The sequence below is a fragment of the Neolamprologus multifasciatus genome, chromosome 13, assembly GCF_963576455.1.
Source record: "Neolamprologus multifasciatus chromosome 13, fNeoMul1.2, whole genome shotgun sequence".
Lineage (NCBI taxonomy): Eukaryota > Metazoa > Chordata > Actinopteri > Cichliformes > Cichlidae > Neolamprologus > Neolamprologus multifasciatus.
Genome location: NC_140451.1, coordinates 32,951,575 through 32,974,297, shown reverse-complemented (window position 1 = coordinate 32,974,297; position 22,723 = coordinate 32,951,575). Strand labels below are relative to the sequence as shown.

General features: G+C 44.6%; 3 protein-coding genes across 3 annotated transcripts; all 3 read left to right on the top strand.

Moving 5' to 3' along the window:
* The first annotated feature begins 345 nt into the window (after window positions 1–345).
* LOC146505859 (CD48 antigen-like) lies at window positions 346–2,481 on the top strand. The gene has a single exon (XM_085182429.1). The coding sequence runs from the start codon at window positions 550–552 to the stop codon at window positions 1,423–1,425; it is 876 nt and encodes a 291-aa protein (XP_085038555.1). The 5' UTR covers window positions 346–549; the 3' UTR covers window positions 1,426–2,481.
* A 107-nt stretch (window positions 2,482–2,588) lies between these two features.
* slc22a15 (solute carrier family 22 member 15) lies at window positions 2,589–20,785 on the top strand. The gene is made up of 13 exons (XM_085182414.1): window positions 2,589–2,720; window positions 3,845–3,991; window positions 4,081–4,213; window positions 5,521–5,685; window positions 5,784–5,913; window positions 6,594–6,654; window positions 7,242–7,408; window positions 12,413–12,553; window positions 13,789–13,874; window positions 14,562–14,670; window positions 16,083–16,155; window positions 18,907–19,065; window positions 19,208–20,785. The coding sequence occupies exons 1-13, from the start codon at window positions 2,619–2,621 to the stop codon at window positions 19,250–19,252; spliced, it is 1,518 nt and encodes a 505-aa protein (XP_085038540.1). The 5' UTR covers window positions 2,589–2,618; the 3' UTR covers window positions 19,253–20,785.
* Window positions 20,786–21,517: 732 nt separating this feature from the next.
* LOC146505857 (CD48 antigen-like) lies at window positions 21,518–22,483 on the top strand. Its single transcript, XM_085182449.1, is given in 2 exon segments — window positions 21,518–21,809; window positions 21,811–22,483. Coding segments are annotated over 2 exon segments (621 nt in total). The 5' UTR covers window positions 21,518–21,534; the 3' UTR covers window positions 22,157–22,483.
* Window positions 22,484–22,723: the final 240 nt, after the last annotated feature.

Sequence of the window (22,723 nt, the reverse complement as noted above, 5' to 3'; positions counted from 1 at the left end):
TGCTGTATTCACCTGTGTTGATCACTTTCACCTGTGAGCCTTTAAGGATTAGGAAGGGAAACCATAACTCCCATGGACAACAGTTGGATCCAACGTTATACAACCGATGCGAGTTTTCGTTACTGACTTTCACCTCACAGATCTCCGAATTAACTTTGACACTTCTGACAAAGGAAAGAAAAAAAATGTTATTAATTTATTGAGAAATATTACACAATTAACAGATGTTTAATTTAACACCGAAACTGGTTAGAATATATGGCTTTAAACCAATGACTGTAGAAATAGGTTGAAATGCTTCAGGACTATTTTATTGTGCTTTTATTATGAAAGTGACCGGCAGTTCCCGCCCCTCAGTAGGGAGCGACGCTGCAGGTTTTCGACATTTTGCTCAGCAGGAAGAGAAGGGCGGAGGTCTGCTTCGTTATCAGCGACTCAAACCGCCTCATGTTCTTCAGTTTTTACTGACCTGCCTGAAAAGATTTCGACGAGTGAGTTTTTATTGATGTGATCATCGATACTCTGTCACTCCTGTATTGATCAGTGGACATGGGTCGGTCTGTGGTTCTCCGAGCGCTGCTGCTGCTGCTGGTGGCTAACGTTAGCTTCACTCAGGCCCAGACTGTGGAGAAGTACATCAGGGTTGGTGGTACACTCCAGCTCAGCCCTCAGCCGGCGTCTGGAGAGATCTACAGCGTCGTGTGGAAATACGGCAAGAACCTGCTGGCTGAGTGGGTGAAAGACCAGATTCCTCTGACATATTACAGCAAGTTTAAAGGCCGAACCACTCTGAACACTGACACGGGAATGTTGGAGACCAGGAACATGACTGCGGAGGACAATGGACTGTATTCAGTGGAGATCAACAACCAGGTCCAGAGTCGGGTTCATCGGATTATGGCGATCGAGGATGTGCCGCAGCCTGAGGTGGAATTGAAGCCGCTTGCGTGCGGCTCAGCCTCAGAGAAATGTAAACTGGAGTGTGTGGGAGACGTTAGCAAAGCCGGGCCTGTGGAGTACTTCTGGAAGAAGCATGAAGGAGAGTGGGAAAAGTCTAAAGAGAACACCATGGAGATCATCAATGATGCGGAAACACAGCCTGTGAAAACTTTCTCCTGTAGAATAAAGAATCAGTTTAGTGAGAAAGAGAGCAAAGCCTTAGGAAATCCTTTCTACCGGGAGAAACCGACCGACGGGACACCTTCAGTTGATTCGGGGATGATTGGGCTGATTGCTTTTTTCGGAATCCTATTTTTAGTTGTAGTTGTACTTGTACTGCTCTACTTTATTTCGAAACCATTCAAGAACAAGGTTGATCCTTATTTGCCCTGCAAGAAATCAACAAACGCAGCAACAACTCCGCCTAATACGAGTGAGAAGGAAGAGATGGATGCACTGAAGGCTGAACCGGACACTACACAGTGATGCTGTGGCCATATTATTCATAAAATAGGAATGAAATGAGAAATGTTTGATTTCCACAGCTGCCTGCATCTGGAGAGAGAAGGAAAATAATCCCACAGTGTACAAACTGTCAGTTTATGAAGAAGTAATGTGTCTTCATACTGAAGTAATACCATCACAGCTGGGAAGTACAGTTACAAGATATGTGTGTATAAGTGTTCTTAAGGTGGATCCGTCCTGCTCATGTTTATTCTCTGAATCTTTTATGGTGGCTTTGCATGATTCACAGGTCAATAATAATCCTTTATGTACTAACAGCCCTTCACTTCATCCTCTGCCTGAAACAAGCAGACTAGCTCCTGTCCACATCCACCTTTTTTACACGTATGATAAAAGTAGAATAGATCCACTCTGAAACATGAAATTATGACAATGCCAGAACAGTAAAAATGTGATGTTTGAGTTCAGTGCTGTTGTTGTGAGGCAATCATTTAATCATGAACGTGTGCATCGCTGTGTTAAAGCCTCTGAATGATAACTTACTGAGATTTAATGTTTTCTTTCTTTGTAAATGTGTGCTGTTGTTAGCTTTGTTTTTAGCATATTTTAGTAGCTTCATCCTTGAGGACAAACATGTGCAGAACTGTTTCAGGAAGTGGAAAAGGACGTTTGTGATGTGCACGTGCAGCGGTCACATGTTATGGAGACAAAGTGAGAAAAAGGTGCCTTTAATGCCCCGTCACAGCCGTGGGGGCTGAAGGGCACACTGGACTCACACTGTGTTGGATCACGCGTGTTTAAATCCACTCTGGAGCTCTGCTTCTCTGCACCTGAGAGGATGGAGGACGTTTTATGAAGCTTATCTCACAATCATGTACTCCTGTAATGCCTTATGAGTGAGACGTGGCTCTACACTCTGCGCTGTCCTTTTTACTTTTTTAAAGTTTGTTTTTAAAACACTGCACGGGCGAATTTTCTTGTTTCTTCCGACTCTGTCATATCAGCTTCTTTACACATTGGCAGTTTGATTATTTATTAGAAACTGTGGTATCTTTCAAAATAAACCTGGCAGTGCTACACAGACTCGTGGTGTGTTATTTTACCTGCTAAAATCCCAGCGCGATAAAATGGACGCCCGGCTCAAGCGAAGCCGGAAGTGCGCGGTGGAATATTAGCTTGCGCAGATCCTTCCTCTCAGGAACGCGCACAGCTGCATGCTTGTCTCACCTGTGATGGATTTAGAAGAAGCTTTGAAGCTCGTCGGAGAGTTTGGGCCCTACCAGAAACGAGCGGTGGCTGTCCTCGTCCTGACTCAGGTGAGCGGATGTGAAAATTAGCGTTTAGTTCGCGGGAAATGGCAGCAAGTGTGCGCGCGGTAACGTAGTAGCAGTTAGCTTGAGTAGCGCATACGTGGCTTTCAGGGATGTAACTGGACCCTCAACAAAACGACACATTTATGACTTAATTTAACACATTTTTTATTACGGTTTCATTACTATAACACTACAACATCGAGCTGCAACTACAAGCTCACATTTTAGCGATGTACGAGTGCAGAAGGGCTCCTTTTCCAGGAAGTGAAGTGCTCTCCAGATTGCCTGCAAGAAACTACTAAAATAATGTTTCCTTGTCTCATGTCAAGTTGCACTTTACTCCCAGTCATATTTTGATTTTCTTTAGATATCTATTCCAGCCACCCTTTAATTCGGCCAAGTATTTAAACTTGTAATAATCGTAGAATCGTAAATAATCCTTTTTTATTACCGCTGTGATTTGGCTACGCTAACGGGCACCTGTTATTTGTTTTACACGATTATTCAACCAAAATAGCGCAGACACAGCTCAAACAAAAGCCGACTCTTTTCTAAGCACCCAAAGTATCCCAGTATAGAAAAAATATCTCCACACTTTGATATATAGTTACGTAAAAATCATTTAACGACGGACTAGATTTTTTTTAAGTGGAGTTTGGTTTAAGCGTTAATCTAACCCTCCATCTAGCTAGCTAGATGTACTTCAGTTTACTCAGGCTTGAAGAAAAACACAGTTTCCATTATTTTGACAGGATTTATTTGAGGACCGATGCTGTTAATGATTTGCACTGATTAAGCTGACATACCTGGTATGATGCTTGTATAGGATATATGTCCATATATTGTTTACATTGATAGTTTGTTTATTGTGCTTCACAGATTTTTCAGTTAGCCATGTCACATTCCTTTTAAAAGCCATCCCTGTGTTCATAAGTGTGTGTTACAACTGGGAGGTCCTGTTAGTTCACCTGTGTAAGCAGGGACATTACCCCTGTGTGACTCAGGTGTCTAAGTCAGGTTTCGGTCCTTGTATGTGTAAACAGTTTTAACCCCACATTAACAAAGCCTCTAATTTTTATAAAAAGTCTGCCTGCAATGACCCCAGACTGTGTGTCTGTTTGTTTCAGGTGTACATGGCCTGTCAGTCCATGCTCATCGTCCTGGTTGGTTTTACACCAGAGTACCGCACCGAGCATCAGCATCAGCAGCAGGACGGCGTCCCTGTAAGCCAGCACGTCACCTTTACAGAGAACGTCGACTCCATCGTGACTGAGGTGAGAGCGGCAGACTCCTGCAGGATGCTCATCCGGCTAACCTGAGAGCCCACAGGTGAAACCTGCCTCCTGTCTCTGTGTTTCCTCAGTGGTTCCTCATCAAGCAGCAGGCCTACAAGGTCAGCCTCGCCGGGTCGCTCTTCTTCGCCGGGCTCCTAATCGGGAACGTCGTCTTTGGGCCTCTCTCGGATAAGATTGGCCGGAGACCCGTTTACCTGACAGGTGAGGTTGAGGCTGATGTTTGTGCATTGTTCATGAATACGTCTGTGATGTTAGTGAGCGTTAATGTTTTGCTGTATTTGTCTCTAAAGCTTGAAACTCTTTGTTTGCCGCTCTTGTTTTTCCTCTCGTAGCCCGGCTGGCCACAGTTTTATGACTGATAATAAAATGACATCATTCAGTGCGCGTGGCTGCGTAAACTGCTCGCAGACCCTGCGATTAATTTTTGGGTTTTTTAGGCTTCGGTTTTTGTATCACTCTGCTTCCTGTTGGAGGCCGAGCCCTGCACCAGCTACAGATTTCTGAGGGTTTCTTTAATCGCCTGCCAGACTCTGAAGCATCTGCTTGAAGATGTTGGAGATCTAGAGAAGGTTATCAGTCTACACAGGCGTGCTTCTTTTCTCGCATGGCTGCAAACCAACAGGAAGCTCACAGGACGTTAAACTTTATTTATAGAGCTCCAGTTTACAGCGACAGTTGTTTCCAGCTGTGTTGTGTTGTTAGTGGCTGCAGTGTGAGACGGTTTGTTGGATTTCTCTGTTTTCACCTTAAAACACTTTGAGCCAACAGCTGTTGTGTTGCTTTGTAAATTAAATTGGAAAAAGCAGAGAGCTGCAGCTGTCACAAGTTTTTGTAACTAATTTGTCTCAAATGTATCGAGTCTTTAGGTTTGCATTGTTAGGGGCGTGGCCTCTTTGACTGACAGGTAGCTGTAGCTGCTAGCTGTGTGCTCGGCTTCACCTCGGCTAAGAGTCCCTGAACTGGACACAAAAATGTTTTGAAGGAGCTCACATGTTACTGAGCACGACTGAGATAAAGGAAGAAACAGGAAGTGAAAGTCAGTCGTGTTATAAACTGGCACATTTTGAAGAGAGTTTGAGTTATTTTCTTGTTTTTTTCAGTGATTCTCCAGAAATCTGTCAGAAATTAAATGTAATCTTCGATGGCTCATCTGTTAACGACTAATCGACCACAGCTTCATCTGACAATCACCAGATCGTCTTTGATCTTTATTTGCATGAATTTGGCTGCAGACTCCGTCCTCGGTGCCACAACATAAATCATTAAACCTTTGTGCTCGTTGTGTGTCTGCCTCAGTCTGATTGTGTCAGTGCTGCTGTTCATACGCTTCTGTTTTTAAAAATAAGATATAGAAGCGTTAAATCTGAGTTTTTGCCTCGAGTCAGACGAGTTCTTCTGTGTCTTCGGAGGCTTGTTGGACGTGTCTGCACATGACCACATATATTAAAATCCTTTAAATTCCTCCTCATCTCTTGTGTGTTTCTCCCTCTCCACCTCCTCCTCCACAGGCCTGTTCTTTGAGGTCGTCTTCGGCTACGTGACCGCCTTTGCGCCCAGCTATGAGGTCTTCGCTGCCTCTCGTTTCCTGGTGGGGCTGATGAACGGCGGCATCGGACTCGTTTGCTTCGTCCTCACGCAGGAGTACGTGGGCAAGTCCTACTGGGCCATGACGGGTAGGAAACCACCAGCACGGTCACATTATTTACTTGGCAGGGCTTTATTCTAGGTGTTAAAGATTAATAATCTCGATCCGTCGTCGTCCTTCTTTCAGGGACGCTGACCAGCATGACGTTTGCTGTCGGCATCGCCCTGTTCGGCGCCCTGGGCTACTTAATCCAGCCGTGGAGGAGCTTGGCGACGGCGGCCAACTCGTCCGGCGTGCTCTTCTTCCTGCTGTCTGTGTGAGTACACACCCCAGACAGACGCGTCGCCCCACACAGCCACGAAAAACCAGTAAAGTAAACTGTTGGACGTTTGGAAGCATTTCCCATCAGGGCGACGTCCTAAACACACAGAGCTCGTGTTCTCCTCTAAACCAGGAAGGTTAACAGACACGCTCAGCTTCATACTGTTAATCTGTAAACACCACAGAGAGAACAGCATCCAGGCTCTGCACACAAAGGCTGTGCAGCTTCCTGCAGCTCTGATCGTGGAGACTGATGGTCCAAACGGGTTCAGGCGCTGTCAGGGCGCCTCCCTTTGGAGGTTTTCCAGCTGCAGCCAATGGGAGGAGACCCTGGGTTAGACTGGGAGAGATTACATGCAGCTTGCTTGGCCTGGGATGAGCTCCGGACCGTCCTGCAGGAGCTGGAAGTGTGATTTAGGATGAATGTAAGGAATGTGGATGGGAGGCTGCGTGTTATAAATACACTGGGAATCGTGCACAAAGTGTGGATCTTGTATTATTATGTTCGAGTTTTTCCTCATCACCATGTAAATGTGTTTACATTAATGACTCTGTGTGAAATAAATGCTTTGGCTGCTTCTGATTGTGACATTCAAATGTTTCTGCACTCGCTGTGTCTGTAAAACGAACCAAACACACCCAGTGACGTCTTCCTCTCGTCCTCTGTGGTTGCAGCACTCTTCCAGAGTCCCCTCGTTGGCTGTACTCCCAGGGCCAGGCGGAGCGAGCTGAGGAGGTAAACGCGATGAAGCATTCCTGAGCCGCTCTGTGGGAATCTCCCGGGATTTAGAAAAATGCACCTCTGCATGTTTGTGTGAATCCCAGATATTTAAAACTGAGAACAGACCCTCCTGTACTCTGTTCATCAGGTGCTTTTACATGTTTCAGTGAGCTGAGAAACCAGCTTTTAGCCTCAGTAAGCTCTCCAAAGGTTGGAGTCTGAAGCGCTCGTGATCAGATGTTTTCTCCTCCTACACTCAGGAGGTTTGGGCGAGGACGCTGATATCGTCTGACATCAGCGGGGAAAATCCAACAGGAAGCAAAAGGAGTGAGAATGAGGGGTTTGACAAAGGCCTGCACAGTGTAACTTTAAGTGTGACAGCATTTAATGCAGATAAACCTGCAAAGCTGCATTTGACAGAACTGCAGACTCCAGGTTTGAATCCTGACACTTTCCCTCTAAAGGCTGCAGAGAAGTTAAAGTGCTAAAGAGCTAAAGTAAAGTCAGATCAATCGACTCGTCGGGTCTGCGCGTCCCGTTTCCTTTGCTCACTTTCAGCAACACCGAGCATCACGTGGCTGATCCTGTGTTCTGCTTTGTAGGTCCTGCGCTTTATGGCGAGCAGGAACGGCAACGCCGTGAAGCACCTGATGCTGCAGCGCGTCGGCGTCTCTAAAGCCGGTAACCACAAAAGCCGAGGCGCCGGCGTCCTGCAGCTGATCATCCACCCGGTGCTCCGCCTGCGCACGATGGTGCTCATGTATGTGTGGTGAGTATGAGGAGAGATGTTGGAGGGTTTAACCCTCGACTGACTTTAGAGGAACTGCAGGTTTCTCCTGCTTTCATGTCCTATTTAATTACTAACTGTAATTTTAGAGTTTGGATGTGTTTTTATAAGTTGAGAGTGAGGAGCAAAGCGCACATGTTGGCTCTTTTGTTTCTATGTAACTTCTGGGATTTAAACCCTGCACTTCCTGTTTTCTAAACCGTTTGTGACGGCCGTCCTGAAATGAACTTATGTAGTTCTGCTGTAAATTTGGTCGTTTTAACGTCGCAGGACTGAGTTTAAAAGTAAACTGAACAGAAACTGTTTCTGCTGCACATCAGCTGATCAGAGTTAGTTCAGTTAACTGCGAGTTTATTCCCCTGAGTTAAGCACCACCCTGGGATCTGACCCGGACGTGGTTTAATTCAATTCAATGTTATTTACACAGCGCCAAATCACAACAACAGTCGCCTCAGGGTGCTTTATAGCGTACAGTAGAGCCTAGAATAATACATACAGAGAAAAACCCAACAATCATATGACCCCCTATGAGCAGCACTTTGGTGACAGTGGGAAGGAAAAACTCCCTTTTAACAGGAAGAAACCTCCAGCAGAACCAGGCTCAGGGAGGGGCGGGCCCATCTGCTGTGATTGGTTGGGGTGAGAGAAGGAAGACAGGATAAAGACATGCTGTGGAAGAGAGACAGAGGTTAATAACAAGTGTTTACTGACCCGTCATGGAGGCTGTGACACTTTGGGGCGGATCTGGTTCTGGGTGGAGCCTCTGAGGAGGATTCAGGTCATTTTCAGACTCAGACTGTGGCTGTTAAACGTTTGACATGATTTAATGAGTAAAATGTAATCAGATTACAATCAGACCATCTGCAGGATACGTTTTAAGTAAGAACTAAATCTATTTAAGGTCATTTCAGCCTCATCTTCACTCAAATGTTCCCATTAAAGATCCAACAGTGCCACATTTTTCCATCAGTGTGACTGATTAGGAACAAATCATTGATTATTGATCAGTGATGGGTTTATAATAACGAATCTGCCGTGTGCTCGTACATTTGGAATAATGTCCACGCCAAACAGCTGTGACGGTGCCTCCTTTAAATCTTAAAGCATTTCTTCTCCTTGGCGTTCGGCTCCAGCGTGTCATCGTTTATTCTCTGCTTTGACTTTTAAACATTTGTTTTGTCCCATTTTATTTCTCGTTGTTTTATTGTTTCTCTATAAATACATCTGACCTCGTCCTCATCTCAGGGTCACACTCAGCGTTTCCTGCTTGATGACATCCTGCAGGTGTCAGAGATCATGACTCATGCACAGGGTTGCTGGTTTAAATCAGTAACTCAGTAACGTCAGTGTCGCTGTGACCGACGCTCATATTTTTATCACTTCTATCATCATCATGCTGCTGATACTGAAAGTGCTTCTGTTTCCAGTGCAGTGACTGAATATTCTGTTTCAAATACACGACTTCTTCTCTCGTGCTTTCTGCTGTCAGCACAGGCCTGGAAGTCTTCAGGGCTTTCTGTCCTCCTGTTATCTCCTGAGGAGCTGATGTGATTGGGTTGATCTTTGTTAATGTCATCCAAACCCAGAGTGCTTTCTCCTGGATGATCTGCTCCACAGAGGAGGTTGTTCACTTGTGATCTTTTGTCCAAGTTTAGGAGGTTTTCTTCCTCGTATCACCAACACCTACTTTCATCTGCAGAAGCTTCATCGTCAGCCTGTGTAATCCATTCAGAGTTATTCCATCTGCTTTAGAGATGAACTCAGATGTCAGGGCATTAAAGCTGGTATGGACCCCGTTTACAGGTCACCTCCTAAAGATCAGCTGATCAGCACGTTTAATCACACTGACAGTAGCAGGTTCATTGACACATTTGGTCAGATTTGATGAAATTGTCCCCTGAGGTGCAGCTCGGTCTGTTTTTAGGATTATTCTGATGTGTCATTTTAAATGCACGTCAGAAAGAAACGGGAGAAATATTTAAAACTTCCCAGAGATTCGTCTGGATGCAGCGACTGCGTTCCTGCAGGGTGACCCGAACTAGGGGTGGGCGATAGAAACGATATAAATTTGGCCAACGATAGAGATTTTGACTATACCGCTCTATCGCGATAGCGCATGTTGATGATGTCATCAAGCTGCGCCTGTTTTGGTCGAAAGCATCGCAGCGGCTACAACCATTATCATCTGCAAATTATGCCGACAGTTACAGCAAAGAGATGAAGCACTTTTGAAATATGGGGAAAGCCAAAAACTGCGCTTCCTCCACTTCCGTAACATTGATTGATTAATGTTGAATCCTCTTGCAGCTGCTCTGTTCCCATGTTGTTGCAGTATATTAATAACTAACCTCGTATTGTGGATGAATAATCTCAGTTGTTCTCCTGACTGAAGTTTGGCCCGTGTATAGCATCCTGCTATGCGATTGCATTTGTCCCTGACCACCAGAATCCGTCACGTTCACTTTTATCTAGTGGAAAAAAGTTAGCGTTCATCCTCCAGCTTCACTGTGCTAATGCTATGCTAACATAGCTGTGTCGCTAGCAATCACGTAGCACATCATTATATACCAGGTAGTCCAACTTCAGTAACCCTGCAAACGTCACTGCTGTTTAGTTTTCTGTCTTCATTTATGTTGGAAGTGGTAGCAGAGCTGTACGTTTTAATTAGTTTCAAAAATCTCTCAGTCAGAACATGCTATGTCATGTTTAGGTGGAAGCTAGCGAGCTAACTTCCTGCTAACTTCTAAATTTAATAAATTCTGTTTTCATGGATGTTAAACTTAATTGTTACACCTGATAAAGCAGCAACGCTGATGATTTAATTAAAGATTAAAGAATTTAGACCGTTTTAACTCTGTGTTCGTTTGACTTTGGGACCTGAACGGACGGAGTTTTGGACCCAGATTCCTCCGCGAAGCTCCTCCCTACGGCAGCCGTAATGCTCTGACGATCCATCAAGCAGTGCAGCTTACCAAAGTTGTACTAAAACATTTTAACAGATTTCTGCCAAAATCTGTTCGAGGTCAGTAAGCACAACCAGAATTCATACATAAGGCACACTCTCGATTTTTGAGAAAATTAAAGGATTTTAAGTCCTTATAGTGTGGAAAATACGTTATACAGAAGAAAATAATATATTGTGATATATATCGTTACTGCACATGCTTCAAATTATATCGCGATATGAATTTTAGGCCATATGGCCCAGCCCTAACCCGAACAAACCTAATGTGGGGCAAAGGGAATGTTTGTTAGGGACATGTCAGACGTTAAAGGTCGTCTCATGTGTGTTGGCTGGATCTAGTTTGGATGCTGAGTGTTATGGTGAAACTCCAGCCCAGGGTGAGTCCTGTATGTGGCCATGGTTGCAGGGTGCAAGTTAAGGCGGAGGCCGTTAGATGTTTCCTGTGCAAATGCCTAGAAAAGGAACTGGTGTGATTTTTAGGCTTAGCAGATTATTACCACAGCTTTTTGTCTGTTGTGGTTTTTTTTTAGCTAATCTTTAGAGAAAACATCTCTGTGGTGGAGTCCCGGCTGTCGGGCTGCTTTCACCTCTTGTGAAGGAATAAAGAGCACGAAGAAGAAGAAGCTGCTTGTGTTGGAGGCAGAGAGAAACTTTGTGGGTTGAAGCATCCACACGTTGGCCGTGTCACTGTGGAAATTCTAACAACAAGAACAGGAAGTCTGTGTTTCCCGGCACTTCTGGAAATTCCACAGAGTGTGAGCGCTTTGATAGGAGCACCTCTTCAAGGCCAAAACACAAAGAGCGCAGTCATGCCATCATATGTTATCTCATGGGAGTAGAGGCATGTAGGTCATGTCGTCCACACCTCCAAACATCCAGCTCGCTCCTCTTTTTGCTTTAGCTTTGCTCCTCTTCCTCACTTCTCTTCGGTTCATCTCCTTTGACTGATTGATGCACACAGACTCGGTCGGGCGGTGCAGGGCGACGCTTCGTGATGATTGTGCTCTCATGTGTCAGTCTGTGTACGCTCCTGCATTTCCTCTTTTCTCCGCAGTAACAGTTGAACCTGTTGTTTCCGCTGCTGCTCGGCGTAACCTTTAAATAAACACGTTCATAACTGAGCCGCTGCAGTTTGGGGTTTGCTGCCATGTTTGGATCCGTGCGTCACACCTGCTCGTCCCTGAGAAAAGGCTCTGACGCTGATCTTTGCTCAGCTTTTACACTTTCTGTATCGCTCACAGACTTCATCTCTTTTGCTTTTGTGCTCAGTTTGAGTTACAGCTCCAGTGCTGCAGGCCTCTAACCTCTGCAGCTCAGCTGACTGATGGTCCCACACTTCAGACCTTTTGCGTCTTCTGACGTGTTTATAGCAAACAGCAAAAGGTCGAAGCTGCTGAACGTACAGAGTTAGCACAACAAACAGGATTTCACCTCAAACACGTTTGCTCTGCTCGTCCTGTGAACACATCTTTTAATGACTCGCACGCAGTCGACCTGCTGACGTTCTCCAGAAGATCCCAGAGATGTGAAAACATTTCTGAAGGATTATAAGGAATAAAAAGACAAAATAACCCTTAAATTAAAACAAGCAAAATCTGAATTTAACTATAAAATAACTAAAAATGATGCAGGACGGCGTCATTGAAATCGATACCAATGATCAGTTTTTTTCTTCTAATACACTTAAACAACCACATGAAACATATGATCTGATGGTCTTATACTGGGGGTTTTCCAGTATTTCCAAAAATATAAAAGGCATCACAGAAAAAGAAGTTTAAAGAGAAGTAAGAAGAAGTAGCTAAATGAAGAAATCCTCAAATAAGCAGGCGTCCGCTGCACAGTCAGCAGAACTGATGTTCGTGTTTCTTTGCTCTGAGGCGTCTTCTGCAGTTTGAACAGTTTCAGGTTCATGAACTCGTTTGTTTCTTCTGTCTTTTTAAAATATTATCAACAAACATTTTATTTGTGTGTGTGTGTGTGTGTGTGTGTGTGTGTGTGTGTGTGTGTGTGTGTGTCAGGTACGCCTGCAGTCTGGTGTACTACGGGCTGACTCTGGGGGCCGGCGAGACGTCTGGTAGCCGTTACGTTAATGTGGCGATGTACGGCCTCGTGGAGCTGCCGGCATACCCACTCTGCATATACTTCATCAACAAACACTGGTGAGACACACACACACTTGCTGTGTGATTTTAACTGTGACCTATGAAACATGTGAAGAGGATGGTTCCCGCCACACTTTGGTGTAACTGTAGCTGTGAGCCGGCGTCCTCGCTCAGCTGTAATGTGAGCTGCTGCTTTTACCTGATGGATGTAGACAGCAGTAAGAAAATAATTGAAAATAGATCCTTCATCAAACTGGGTTCATTGATTTTATTTATTTAACCGAGAGAAGCACCGCTGCCTCTGCCCGACCCTCCTCCTCGCAGCCCCTCCTGGAGGTGGGTGATGGCTCATCCTGGTCCTACTTAATAATATAGAAATAAGCATGTTTTTACACCCTGGTACAAAAACTATTTTTAGCTTCTTTGGATAGTTCCCCGTCTCATCCATCTGTCCAGCATGTAGCTGAGTGCGGTTTTTTGTAACTTCCTGTGTGGTATTTGTGTGAAACTTGTGTTTCAGACTGATTCTACTCAAGGTTTCTTCTTATTAAAAGGCAGTTTTTCCTTCCCACTTTTGCCAAGTGCTTGCTCAAAAGAGGCTGTCTAGTTGAATTGAATTTTATTTAATGGCGCTGTAACTTTAGATGCCGATAAAACGCTATCTGTAATTAAAATAAGACATTCAGAGGCTCGTGCAGGTGTACGCTTCCAGCTTCGGAGCTGATACTGATGCAGCACTTATTGTTGTTCAGTCTCACCATTAAAGCTTTATGACAAATGAGTGCAGCTCCTCCTGGTCCTGTGTGGGAGCATGAGAGGTCTTTTAGATCATGTTTAGCCTTTCACAGCGACCAGTTTGGCTTAGGAGACTTTATCAGGAGCTTCTAATGAAGCAGGTCTGGGATCAGTCAGGTTGCCAAACCCCTCGCAGCTCTCTAGGGTTCATACTCCAGCGTGCCTGGTCAGAGAGTGAAGGTGGAGCTGTGGATTTACTGGCTGATCTACGGCCCTCAGCCGTGGCTGTGAGCTGTGGGTAGTGACAAACAGATTAAGACTGAAGATGCAAGCATTAAATGAGCTTCCTCCACAGGGTGTCTGACTCAGGGATGAGCTCTGAGCAACTCGTCCAAAAACAGCCTGTTTGGATTTTAAATTGTTAGTCAAACATTTTGAAGCTGCGCTCGAGCTTCTGTGGAACCTGTGTGAAAAACCTCACTTTGCTTCCTGTTTTCTGTCGGTCTTCCTGCTGCTTACTCACTAACTCCTGCATGAATGTCTGTCTCGTCCTGCAGGGCTGGGCGGAGGAAAAGCATGGCAAGCTTCCTGTGCCTGGCTGGCTCCGCCTGCCTCTGCACCACCTTCATTCCTGAAAATGCAGGTGAGGCTCTGATATTCGACGGCACTGCAGAGGAATGCGTGCAGCTGCAGGAAGTAGTCGTCTTCAGACTTGTTTGCACTGCTCACGTTGGGTAACACCTACCAAGGTGCAGCTCTGCCAGTGCATGTATGAAAGAGCCTTTGTCAGCCTGACAAGTCAGTGACTTCACTCTGAAGTAAAGAGGAAGTGAGATGAAACCTGCGTCTGCAACATATTTCAGTCCAGTGGGAAAAAAAGGCTTGTTTAGGTGTTAAACACTTTGCATAAAATACTGATTTCCATATGCATGGATGGAAGTTTGACAGTGTGTGATTGTTGTGTAAGCAGAACAGATAGTTATGGCTCACACAGTGACAGGAAACAGGTTAAACCAGCACATCTTTGCACCTTTCTGCTGCCTGTTACACATGCTGTGTTTGGAATAGCGGGCGAATCGATGCACATTTCATCAGATAATAAACTGCTTGCGTTCTTAAACATGAAGCAGATTTTATTGTAATATTTAATAAATTGTCTTGTGTAAATAATAAACCACAGGTTGCATGAAAACAGTTTTGGTGCTGCAGATTTGTAGCCGTCAGTTTAAAGGTTCAGAGCTGCAGGTTTGTGACATCATTAAGCTCCTCGGGGAGTTTTTACTGCGAGGTGAACAATCAGAACAAACTCAGTTTGAGTTTGTGTTGGCAGGAGCTTTGCTGAGTGTGACATCGTTGGCGCTTGTGGGAAAACTGATGGTCAGCGCAGCGTTCAACATCGCCTACGTCTACACGTCCGAGCTCTACCCCACAGTCATCAGGTGAGCACGTCTGCATATTTACTTAGTTTCTGTTGGTCACATTCAGAAAAACGTTGTTAATGAGACCTGGTGGGCGTTCAGTCGGCGTCCAGGAACAAAATATTGAGCCTTTTCTGCATCGTCTCCTTTTTTGTATGTTGGGTCACCGCTAACTATAGCATCAACACAAACGCAGAAACTTTTAGGAAACGTCTTCTCTTTTAATCTGAAACCGACGGGATTAAAGCTGCTGAGTAGGGCTGCCACGATTACGTCGACTATCAAAATCGTCGATGACTAATTTAATAGTCGACGCGTCGTTTGAAACTTTGTAAGATCACAAAAGACGCAGGAATAAGTAGTAGGATTTAAGAGTGTAATAACGGACTGAAACAGAAGATGGCAGCACTGCATGTACAAGGATGCCAGCTGCCGTTAAACCCCGAAGAAGAAGAAGAAGCTCTGTCCCAGAATTCATAGCGCAGCCCAGCTCAGTTTCCAACAATGGCGGCAGCTAGTTAGTTTTAATATTACTCTTATTATTCTTTCTGGGTCACAAAATAAACGTTTAACATATTTTCAGGCGAGAATGTAGCTGTGTAAACCTCAAATATCTGCTCAGTTTATCAAGACACCACATATTTTCAAAAGCGCTCCGACGTTTTCGGAGACGTCTGTTAGCCACTAGCTCGATAGCTAGCCGGGGGCTAGGCTAACTAGCGCCGTGAGAACACCGGACTCCCGGCTAATCGTTTTCAAACCCACCGCCGTCTTTCGCTACTCAGGTTAAACATGATATATAAGTCACTTAGATAACTTAAAAATGTTATTGTTTGGCTTTTTTCAGTATTTTATTTGTTCCTGAGTAAATCGGTTTGGCTGAGATTAAAGTTATAGTTTTTACAGAGCTGAATAAACGTCAAGCAGACAGCTGATTATCAGAAGTGTGAGATGCTCGAGAATTTACTCCGGTGTCCTGTTATAGTTTAGATAGCAAGGAGTTTATTAAACTTCACCGAAACAATCTGCAAATTTTATTAAAATTTAATAAACTATCATCTTGTCTTTATTTTTAGTTAGCACATACCTTAAACACTTAAAGCTGTAAGCTAATGATAGTTATATAAGAGCAGATGCTGCTGGTGCAATAAGCTGTACGTTTTATGTCCAATGGATGATGATCTGATTAGTTGACTAATCGCAAAAATAATCGGTGACTAGTCGACTATCAAAATAATCGTTTGTGGCAGCCCTACTGCTGAGATGCCTCCAGATTTTGTAAATGTCTCATTTCGATTGAAGCCAGATTAAAAGCGTCACACTGGCACAGATGGGACCTGCAATTAAGTGATAATTCCTGTGTTTTCAAAGTCAGCGTGTCCTAAAGCGCTGCGCTCGGACTGATTTTAACGTGCACGGATTGTTTGTTTCAGGAATGCCGGGCTGGGAGTTTGTTCCATGTCCTGCAGAGTCGGAGGAATCCTGGCACCGTTCGTTCCTTCCATGGTAAGGCTGTGAGTGTGAGAGAGGTTAGGAGTAAATGCTCTGGAAAAAGCCTGAGCCAGCAACAGGAAGCGCTCGATCTGATCTTCAGAGCCACTCAGCAGCTCTCAGGAACCAGCAGACGTTTAAATGTGAGTTTAAAATGCAAAACGGTGAAATATGTGAGCGTGACCTGTGACTGTGGGAGGCTGGTGTTTTCACATGAAGCTGTGAGCCTGAAAAGGCAGCAAACCAGCTCCCCGTGCAGTGAAAACAGTATCACTTCCTTTTTCAGCATTTCCTGTTTGGAGCTGTTGTTGGCATGGAGATCAGATCATTAAAAACATGTTTAATAATAAAAAAGGAGGGAAAGTGATGATGAAGAACGGGATCTGGTAGCTTATAAATGTTGTTTTAGGAGATTTTATTTTGAAATGTATTTTGTGCATCTTGGTATAAATGTTTTAGCTGTTGTGTGCAGGGGCGAGAGGACGAGGCGCTGAGTCGCCCCGTTTGCTTCCTGCGGTTGCATTTATGCCTCACACATAATAAAAGTAACAGCGAGGCCTGTGGGGGTTTCCGGCTCAGGTTTCTTAAAGTGTGAATCTTTGCATTCGACAGCTCATCGGCTTCTTGCTAAAGTTATTTATACTGGAGGGCGTGGTGAGCTGGGAGAACGCTTACTGTTAGCCTGTAAGTGTTAGCGTGATGTCAGCCTGTGGTCAAACATTCATGCTTCCTGTACTCTGAAACAAAGCGGGCGAATTTTAAAAAGTAATAGACGGTGAAACCTCAAGTGTGCCAACATGCCCTCCACCAGCCCCGTCGTCTCTGTGGGTGCAGCTCGTTTTTGTTAATAGGAAGGAAACAGTGTTTTTACTTAAACTTCAGAGGGCGCGGCGCCGCAGAGGCATTCAGAGTTCGTGGGCCTGCGCTGTTACGTGTCAATAAGTGAAGCATTTCCAAAGTGAAATCATCGATACACTGTGGGGGAAAATCTGTTTGGAGATTTTAATGACTCACTGACTGCTGAAGTATCGCCCTGACTACACCCTGCTGGGTGCGAGACGTCAGAGGCCAAAAATGCTGGAAAACGCAGCTGTGATGTTGGACAGTCTGCTGGACTTATTGTCCTGCTGTGTTAGGCTGTTTCTGCAAAGTGATAAGGACATGGAGTTCATGCAGTGTGTCTGAGTGATGAGGTCACACGACCTCATTCCAGGAAATCGTTTGCATTCACTGACCGATGCAGTTTTATTAATGACCTCATCGATTCACACATTCCTGATTAATGTGTTGCAGGTTTTCCTGCCTGAAAGTTTATCTGTAACGATTTATCCGCCCTCGTGCACCGCCCTGCTGTCTTGTTTAACCACAGGTCTGATTTATAAACACACGCTGTGCTTCGTGAACTTTGTACCTGCTGCGTTTCGCTTTCACACGAGTTAAATTTCTAACAGATCAAAGTGTGTAAACATTTTAGTTTCACAGGGAAATAAAATCCTGTTAAACAGTCACATGTGACACATGAAAGTAGAAAATGATGGTTTCGGTTTCTTCTTTTAATGTGTCACACTGACCTTTGACCTCGTTTTGTCATGTACTCTAAACCTAAATAAACAGTGACCTCTAGTGGTGATACAGGGAAGCTCAACGAACACGCGTTTACAGAAATCTCAGCTAAAAAGCTCTTAATGTTGTTCTTTTAAAAACATATGTAATCTCCTGCAAGAACACCGTCTGCAACTTTCTGTCACAGCTGCATTTCCTGTTGCTGTGGCAGATAATTTACAGTATTTTCATCTTATTTGCATTTCAAAAACAATTAAAAAACTAAAAACCGAAGCTGTGAAAGCAAAGTCGATCGTGTCTTTTGAAAAGCCTTTCTTTCCATAAAAGCACGATTGATAAAACTGAGTGTTGATGGCGTCCTCGTGGCAGTAGATATTTATCAAACGGCACATCCAGGCTGTGGATCTGAACGGATGAAGGTCGGCTTTTTACCCACAAAGCTTCTCAGTAGTTAATGTGAAGGCAACACTCACAGACGCAGGAAAACCTGACCTCAGGAGGAGCAAACGATACGAGACAGATTACATTAGGAAATGTTGGCACGAGGGGAAACACGAGCGACTCTCATTGTTGTGGAAAAGGCCGGCGTGTTTTTCAAAATCTCCCATCACTTTTCGTGCTCACGAGTCGCACCTGTGGGGAGATTTCTGCAGAAAGTAGAGACTGTGTCAGTCTTATCCAGAGATTTGCTGAAGATGGCTCAACAAAGTAGAAACAAATATCTAGTTTCACAGTTGGATATGATTTCATTTTCTCAGTAATCGTGTGGGACGTCCGATTCCTTGGAGTGTTTTTGTAGGAACTGGAGACACGAATCACATCTTAGTTATTGTGTTCTTACTCGCACTTGTACTTTGTCCCCAATAAACACAACTCCAAATGAGTCTGAGTGCAGCCTTTATCTGTGCTGGCACAGCCAACATTATGACAGCAGGAATCTCTCCACAGGTCGAGGACCAGTCCTCCTCTGTTAGCTCTGATGCTGCTTTGCTTCTTTTTCAACCTTTTTATTAAAAAAACACACTTTTTTTATTTTACCCCAGCAGAACATAATTAAGGATCTTTTCAAACAATTTGCTCTTGATTTATGTTTTGCTCTCACTCTTGGACCCTCTGATCAGTGTGTAAATATTCAGACACTGTAAACACGGGCTGAAGGGTTCAGACAGTAAAAGGTCCTGGTTGTGTGTCTGTGTGTCGCAGCGGGCCCTCCACACCTCCATGCCCTTCACCGTGTTCTGTCTGAGCGGCCTGTCGGCGGGCTGTTTGGGCCTCCTGCTGCCGGAGACTCTGAACAGACCAGCAGCAGAGACGCTGGAGGAGCTGAGCAGCCCGGGGCTCGGCCGCGTGCTGGAGAGCAAGGTGAGGCGCCGCCGGGTGTTTGTGTTTGTTTCTACAGCCACAGCCGACCAACACGACGACGATCAAGTCACATAAAACCAGACGGTTCAGTCTGACAGATTTTGTTTTCTCGCTCATCGCCTTGTTTCCTCTCTGTCTGCAGCCGCTGTTGTACGAAGATGAAAGCTGTGCATCGACCCACAAATGAAGCCGGCGGCCTCGTCTTCATCGCTCAGAACCGCAAACTGTCCCGTTAGTTAACGGTTTCTGAGCCGTCGTTCGCAGCAGGAAGCGAAGACGTCGTCAGCTGACCTCAGGAAGACGCAGCGTCGCGGTCGATTCCTGAACGCTGCGGTGGCGAATTTAGAGACCGAGGGCTGAGAGTCATGATCCGCTTTACATTCCAGATCCTGACAAGAGGGACCAAGAAGCTTTGACAGCTCCTGAAGACGACAGCCTTTCCTCCAGTGACGCTTTTAGACTTCTGCTGCTTCAGGAGGAAAAGTGTTAAAGACTCCAGAGGAACCAGCTTACAGTCACTACAGTTTACACAATCAGATTATTTATGACGGCTCTGATTTTCTTCCAGGAACTATTATCATTATGTTTACTCTGATTTAACGTCAGGAAAAAGATCTAAAAGAAAGTCATGAAAAGTTTCTCTGTGGTCAGAAACGTCCACGTGTTTCACGCTCAGACGATCCATCAGCTTCTCTTACCTCGATTTATTCAAACACAAATAAAAACCAGGCTGGTTTAATGTAACTAAATAATCAAACGCACTTTTATTTACAGGTTTACAGAAACATTTTAATGGATTAAATAATGAAACTAAGTGTAAATATATGAACGGAGCAGCTGGAGCTCAGCTTTGTGTTTCTACCACGACTCAGCCGAGCAGCGACTTTCAAAGGGTCAATTAGAAAGTTTGAACAGCTCATGAGAAGCCTTGTTGGATCACCTCGCCTCTTTCCCGACGTGACGAGAGCAGAAACCAAACTAAAGCTCACATCTTTCCCATTGGCTGCCCCTCACAAACAGAGGCTTTGACCCCTGACCCTTTAAAACAGCAGCTTTCGACATGTTTTCACTGGTTTTGGGTTTGATGGTGGACGATCTTCAGGCAGCTCAGTTTACTATGAATGAATTATATTCCCATCACTTTAATTCGCATTAATCATAAGTTTTTATTATTAAGCCATTAAAACACTGATGTTGGCGTCTGAGTGCAGAGAGGTGGAATATGTAGAAGATGTTTGGGCCTGGACCAATCGGGTTTGAGTGTTCGACTGCATCCATAAATATCTGAATACAGAAAATGTATATTTATAGATTCATTAATAAACACGGGAGAGAGGATGGGGCAGGAAGCTTGGTTCACGGGAACGACCCAGACGTTATTCCTTGTTCCCAAACAGCAGCTGATGGTGATCATGTGATCGTCTGTGGGCTTAGAGTGTTTTCAGGTGTTGATCTGGGAAAAGTCACCAGGTGTTTTTAACATCAAGGACAGATGTTTTCCCTGTTTTCATTACTTAGTAATTTATCTGCTGACTTTTTACTTTTAAAGCGTCCGTGAGAGTCGGAAAAAACATCTCTCAGATGTGACGATGACGATGGTGAACCTAGAAAACCAGAAACAAGAAAAGTTGATGTCCTAAGAATCTGTTTCGTTTCCAGGTTTTAGATGATATGAACTGTTAAACGAGTGAAAAGGCAAAGCTGTAGATTCGGTGTGAGGGACAATAAATTAAGGACAGGTTGCACAGCTGAGGCAGGTCCCGCTCACACTTCCTCGCCTGCAGCTTAAAGTAAGCGATTACTTCCTGTTTTACTGATGTTGGTGTGTGTAACAAACGTCTGTATTCGTGCTGAAAGAGGCCGTCGGGGTCCTCACCTTCAGCTGATGGTAATTAAATGTAAAGTTTTCCAGCATTCCTCCTCCTCCTGCCGTGCCTTCGACTGCAGCCTTTAACTGTGAAAAAGCACTTTGGAAAGTGTTAAACATCATCTGACTGCAGATGTTTGATTCTCTGCTGTAAGCACCGTGTGCACTCTGTACATAGACGGTAAATGATGCTCATGAACTGTTCTCTCTGACAGTAAACAGACGGTAAACACTTGAAAACTTCCTCGTCTCGTTTTTTCACCGTGAGGCAGATAAACGATGATTTGTTTCACTCTGCGGTTTAACTTCAGGTTCATTAGAAATGTTCTGGTTTGTGTCCTGATGCTGCTTCCCAGCAGGTCTTTAACAACAGGACTGTTACAGGTCGGTTGGTGGATCGACTGAGGAGACAGGCTGTCATGTGACGCCGCTGGATGCTGCTTCAGAACGACCATAAAGGGTTGCAAAGCTGTTTTAGGGCTCACTTCCTTGTTTCAAACACCTAATGATAAACTTCACCATACCCACCAAAGGAAACCACAGACAGCACAAAAACCAAAGACATCTGCACAGACCTGTCACTTCTGTGTTGATCTGTGAACATGGAGACATCGGCTGGTTTCTGGCTTCTCGCTGTGCTGCTGTTAGTCGGCTTCACTCAGGCCCAGACTGTGGAGAAGTACATCAGGGTTGGTGACACACTTCAGCTCAGCCCTCAGCCGGTCTCTGAACAGATCTACAGCGTCGTGTGGAAATACGGCAAGAACCTGCTGGCTGAGTGGGTGAAAGACCAGATTCCTCTGACATATTACAGCAAGTTTAAAGGCCGGACCACTCTGAACACTGACACGGGAATGTTGGAGATCAGGGACATGACTGGAGGACAGTGGACTGTATTCAGTGGAGATCAACAACCAGGTCCAGAGTCGGGTTCATAAGATTATGGCGATCGAGGATGTGCCGCAGCCTGAGGTGGCAGCGAAGCAGCTGTCGTGTAGCTCAGCCTCAGAGAGATGTAAACTGGTGTGTGAGGGAGACGTTAGCAAAGCCGGGCCTGTGGAGTACTTCTGGAAGAAGGATGAAGGAGAGTGGGCAAGGTCTGAAGAGAACACCGTGGAGCTCATCAATGATGCGGAAACACAGCGTGTGAAAACTTTCTCCTGTAGAATAAAGAACCTGTTTAGTGAGAAAGACAGCAAAGCCTTCTTCAATGTTTTCTACTGAATAAAACCAGCAAACAGTGACGATCTGCACTGTGGACTCTGGGTTATAACTTTAGGTGCTGTGATGAGATCTCTGGCGATCCTCGCACTGTTTGTGGTGGTTGTTTACTTTCTGTGTCAGAAACTACAAACTGGCTGTAAATGCAGAAAAAGTGATGATGATGATGTTTAATATGAACTGTCACCTTTGATTTCCTGATGAAGAGTAAAGCACATCAGCTGTACTGAGAGGGAAGTTCATGTTTAGCTTTGTTAAACTGCTCTGCTGCATTTCTACAGTAAGCATAGTTTAGCATACAGTTATAGTCAGCCATGTTTGTAGTTTTCTTTGGTCTTCACGGTCTTTATTTTGGTAATCAGTTTTTTTTCACTTCCTGTCTTTATCAGTTTTTACTTCGTTCAGATAGTTTTGCTTTTTTATTTCTGTGTATTTATATTTCTTTATGTATTTGTCTTGGTATTAGTGTGTTTTCCCACATATGCCCGTCATTCCTGCCCTCTTATTTATCTCGTCAGGATTCTGGACTTTCCTGTGTTTTGCTTTAAGAACTAAAAGCTGTGCTTTGGT

Bases quoted from the DNA above. Each gene is read 5' to 3' on its own strand.
- LOC146505859 (XM_085182429.1), top strand. From the start codon at position 550: ATGGGTCGGTCTGTGGTTCTCCGAGCGCTGCTGCTGCTGCTGGTGGCT.
- slc22a15 (XM_085182414.1), top strand. From the start codon at position 2,619: ATGCTTGTCTCACCTGTGATGGATTTAGAAGAAGCTTTGAAGCTCGTC. The intron at 4,214-5,520 runs GTGAGGTTGAGG...CCTCCTCCACAG, and splicing joins GAGACCCGTTTACCTGACAG to GCCTGTTCTTTGAGGTCGTC. The intron at 14,671-16,082 runs GTGAGCACGTCT...TGTTTGTTTCAG, and splicing joins CTCTACCCCACAGTCATCAG to GAATGCCGGGCTGGGAGTTT.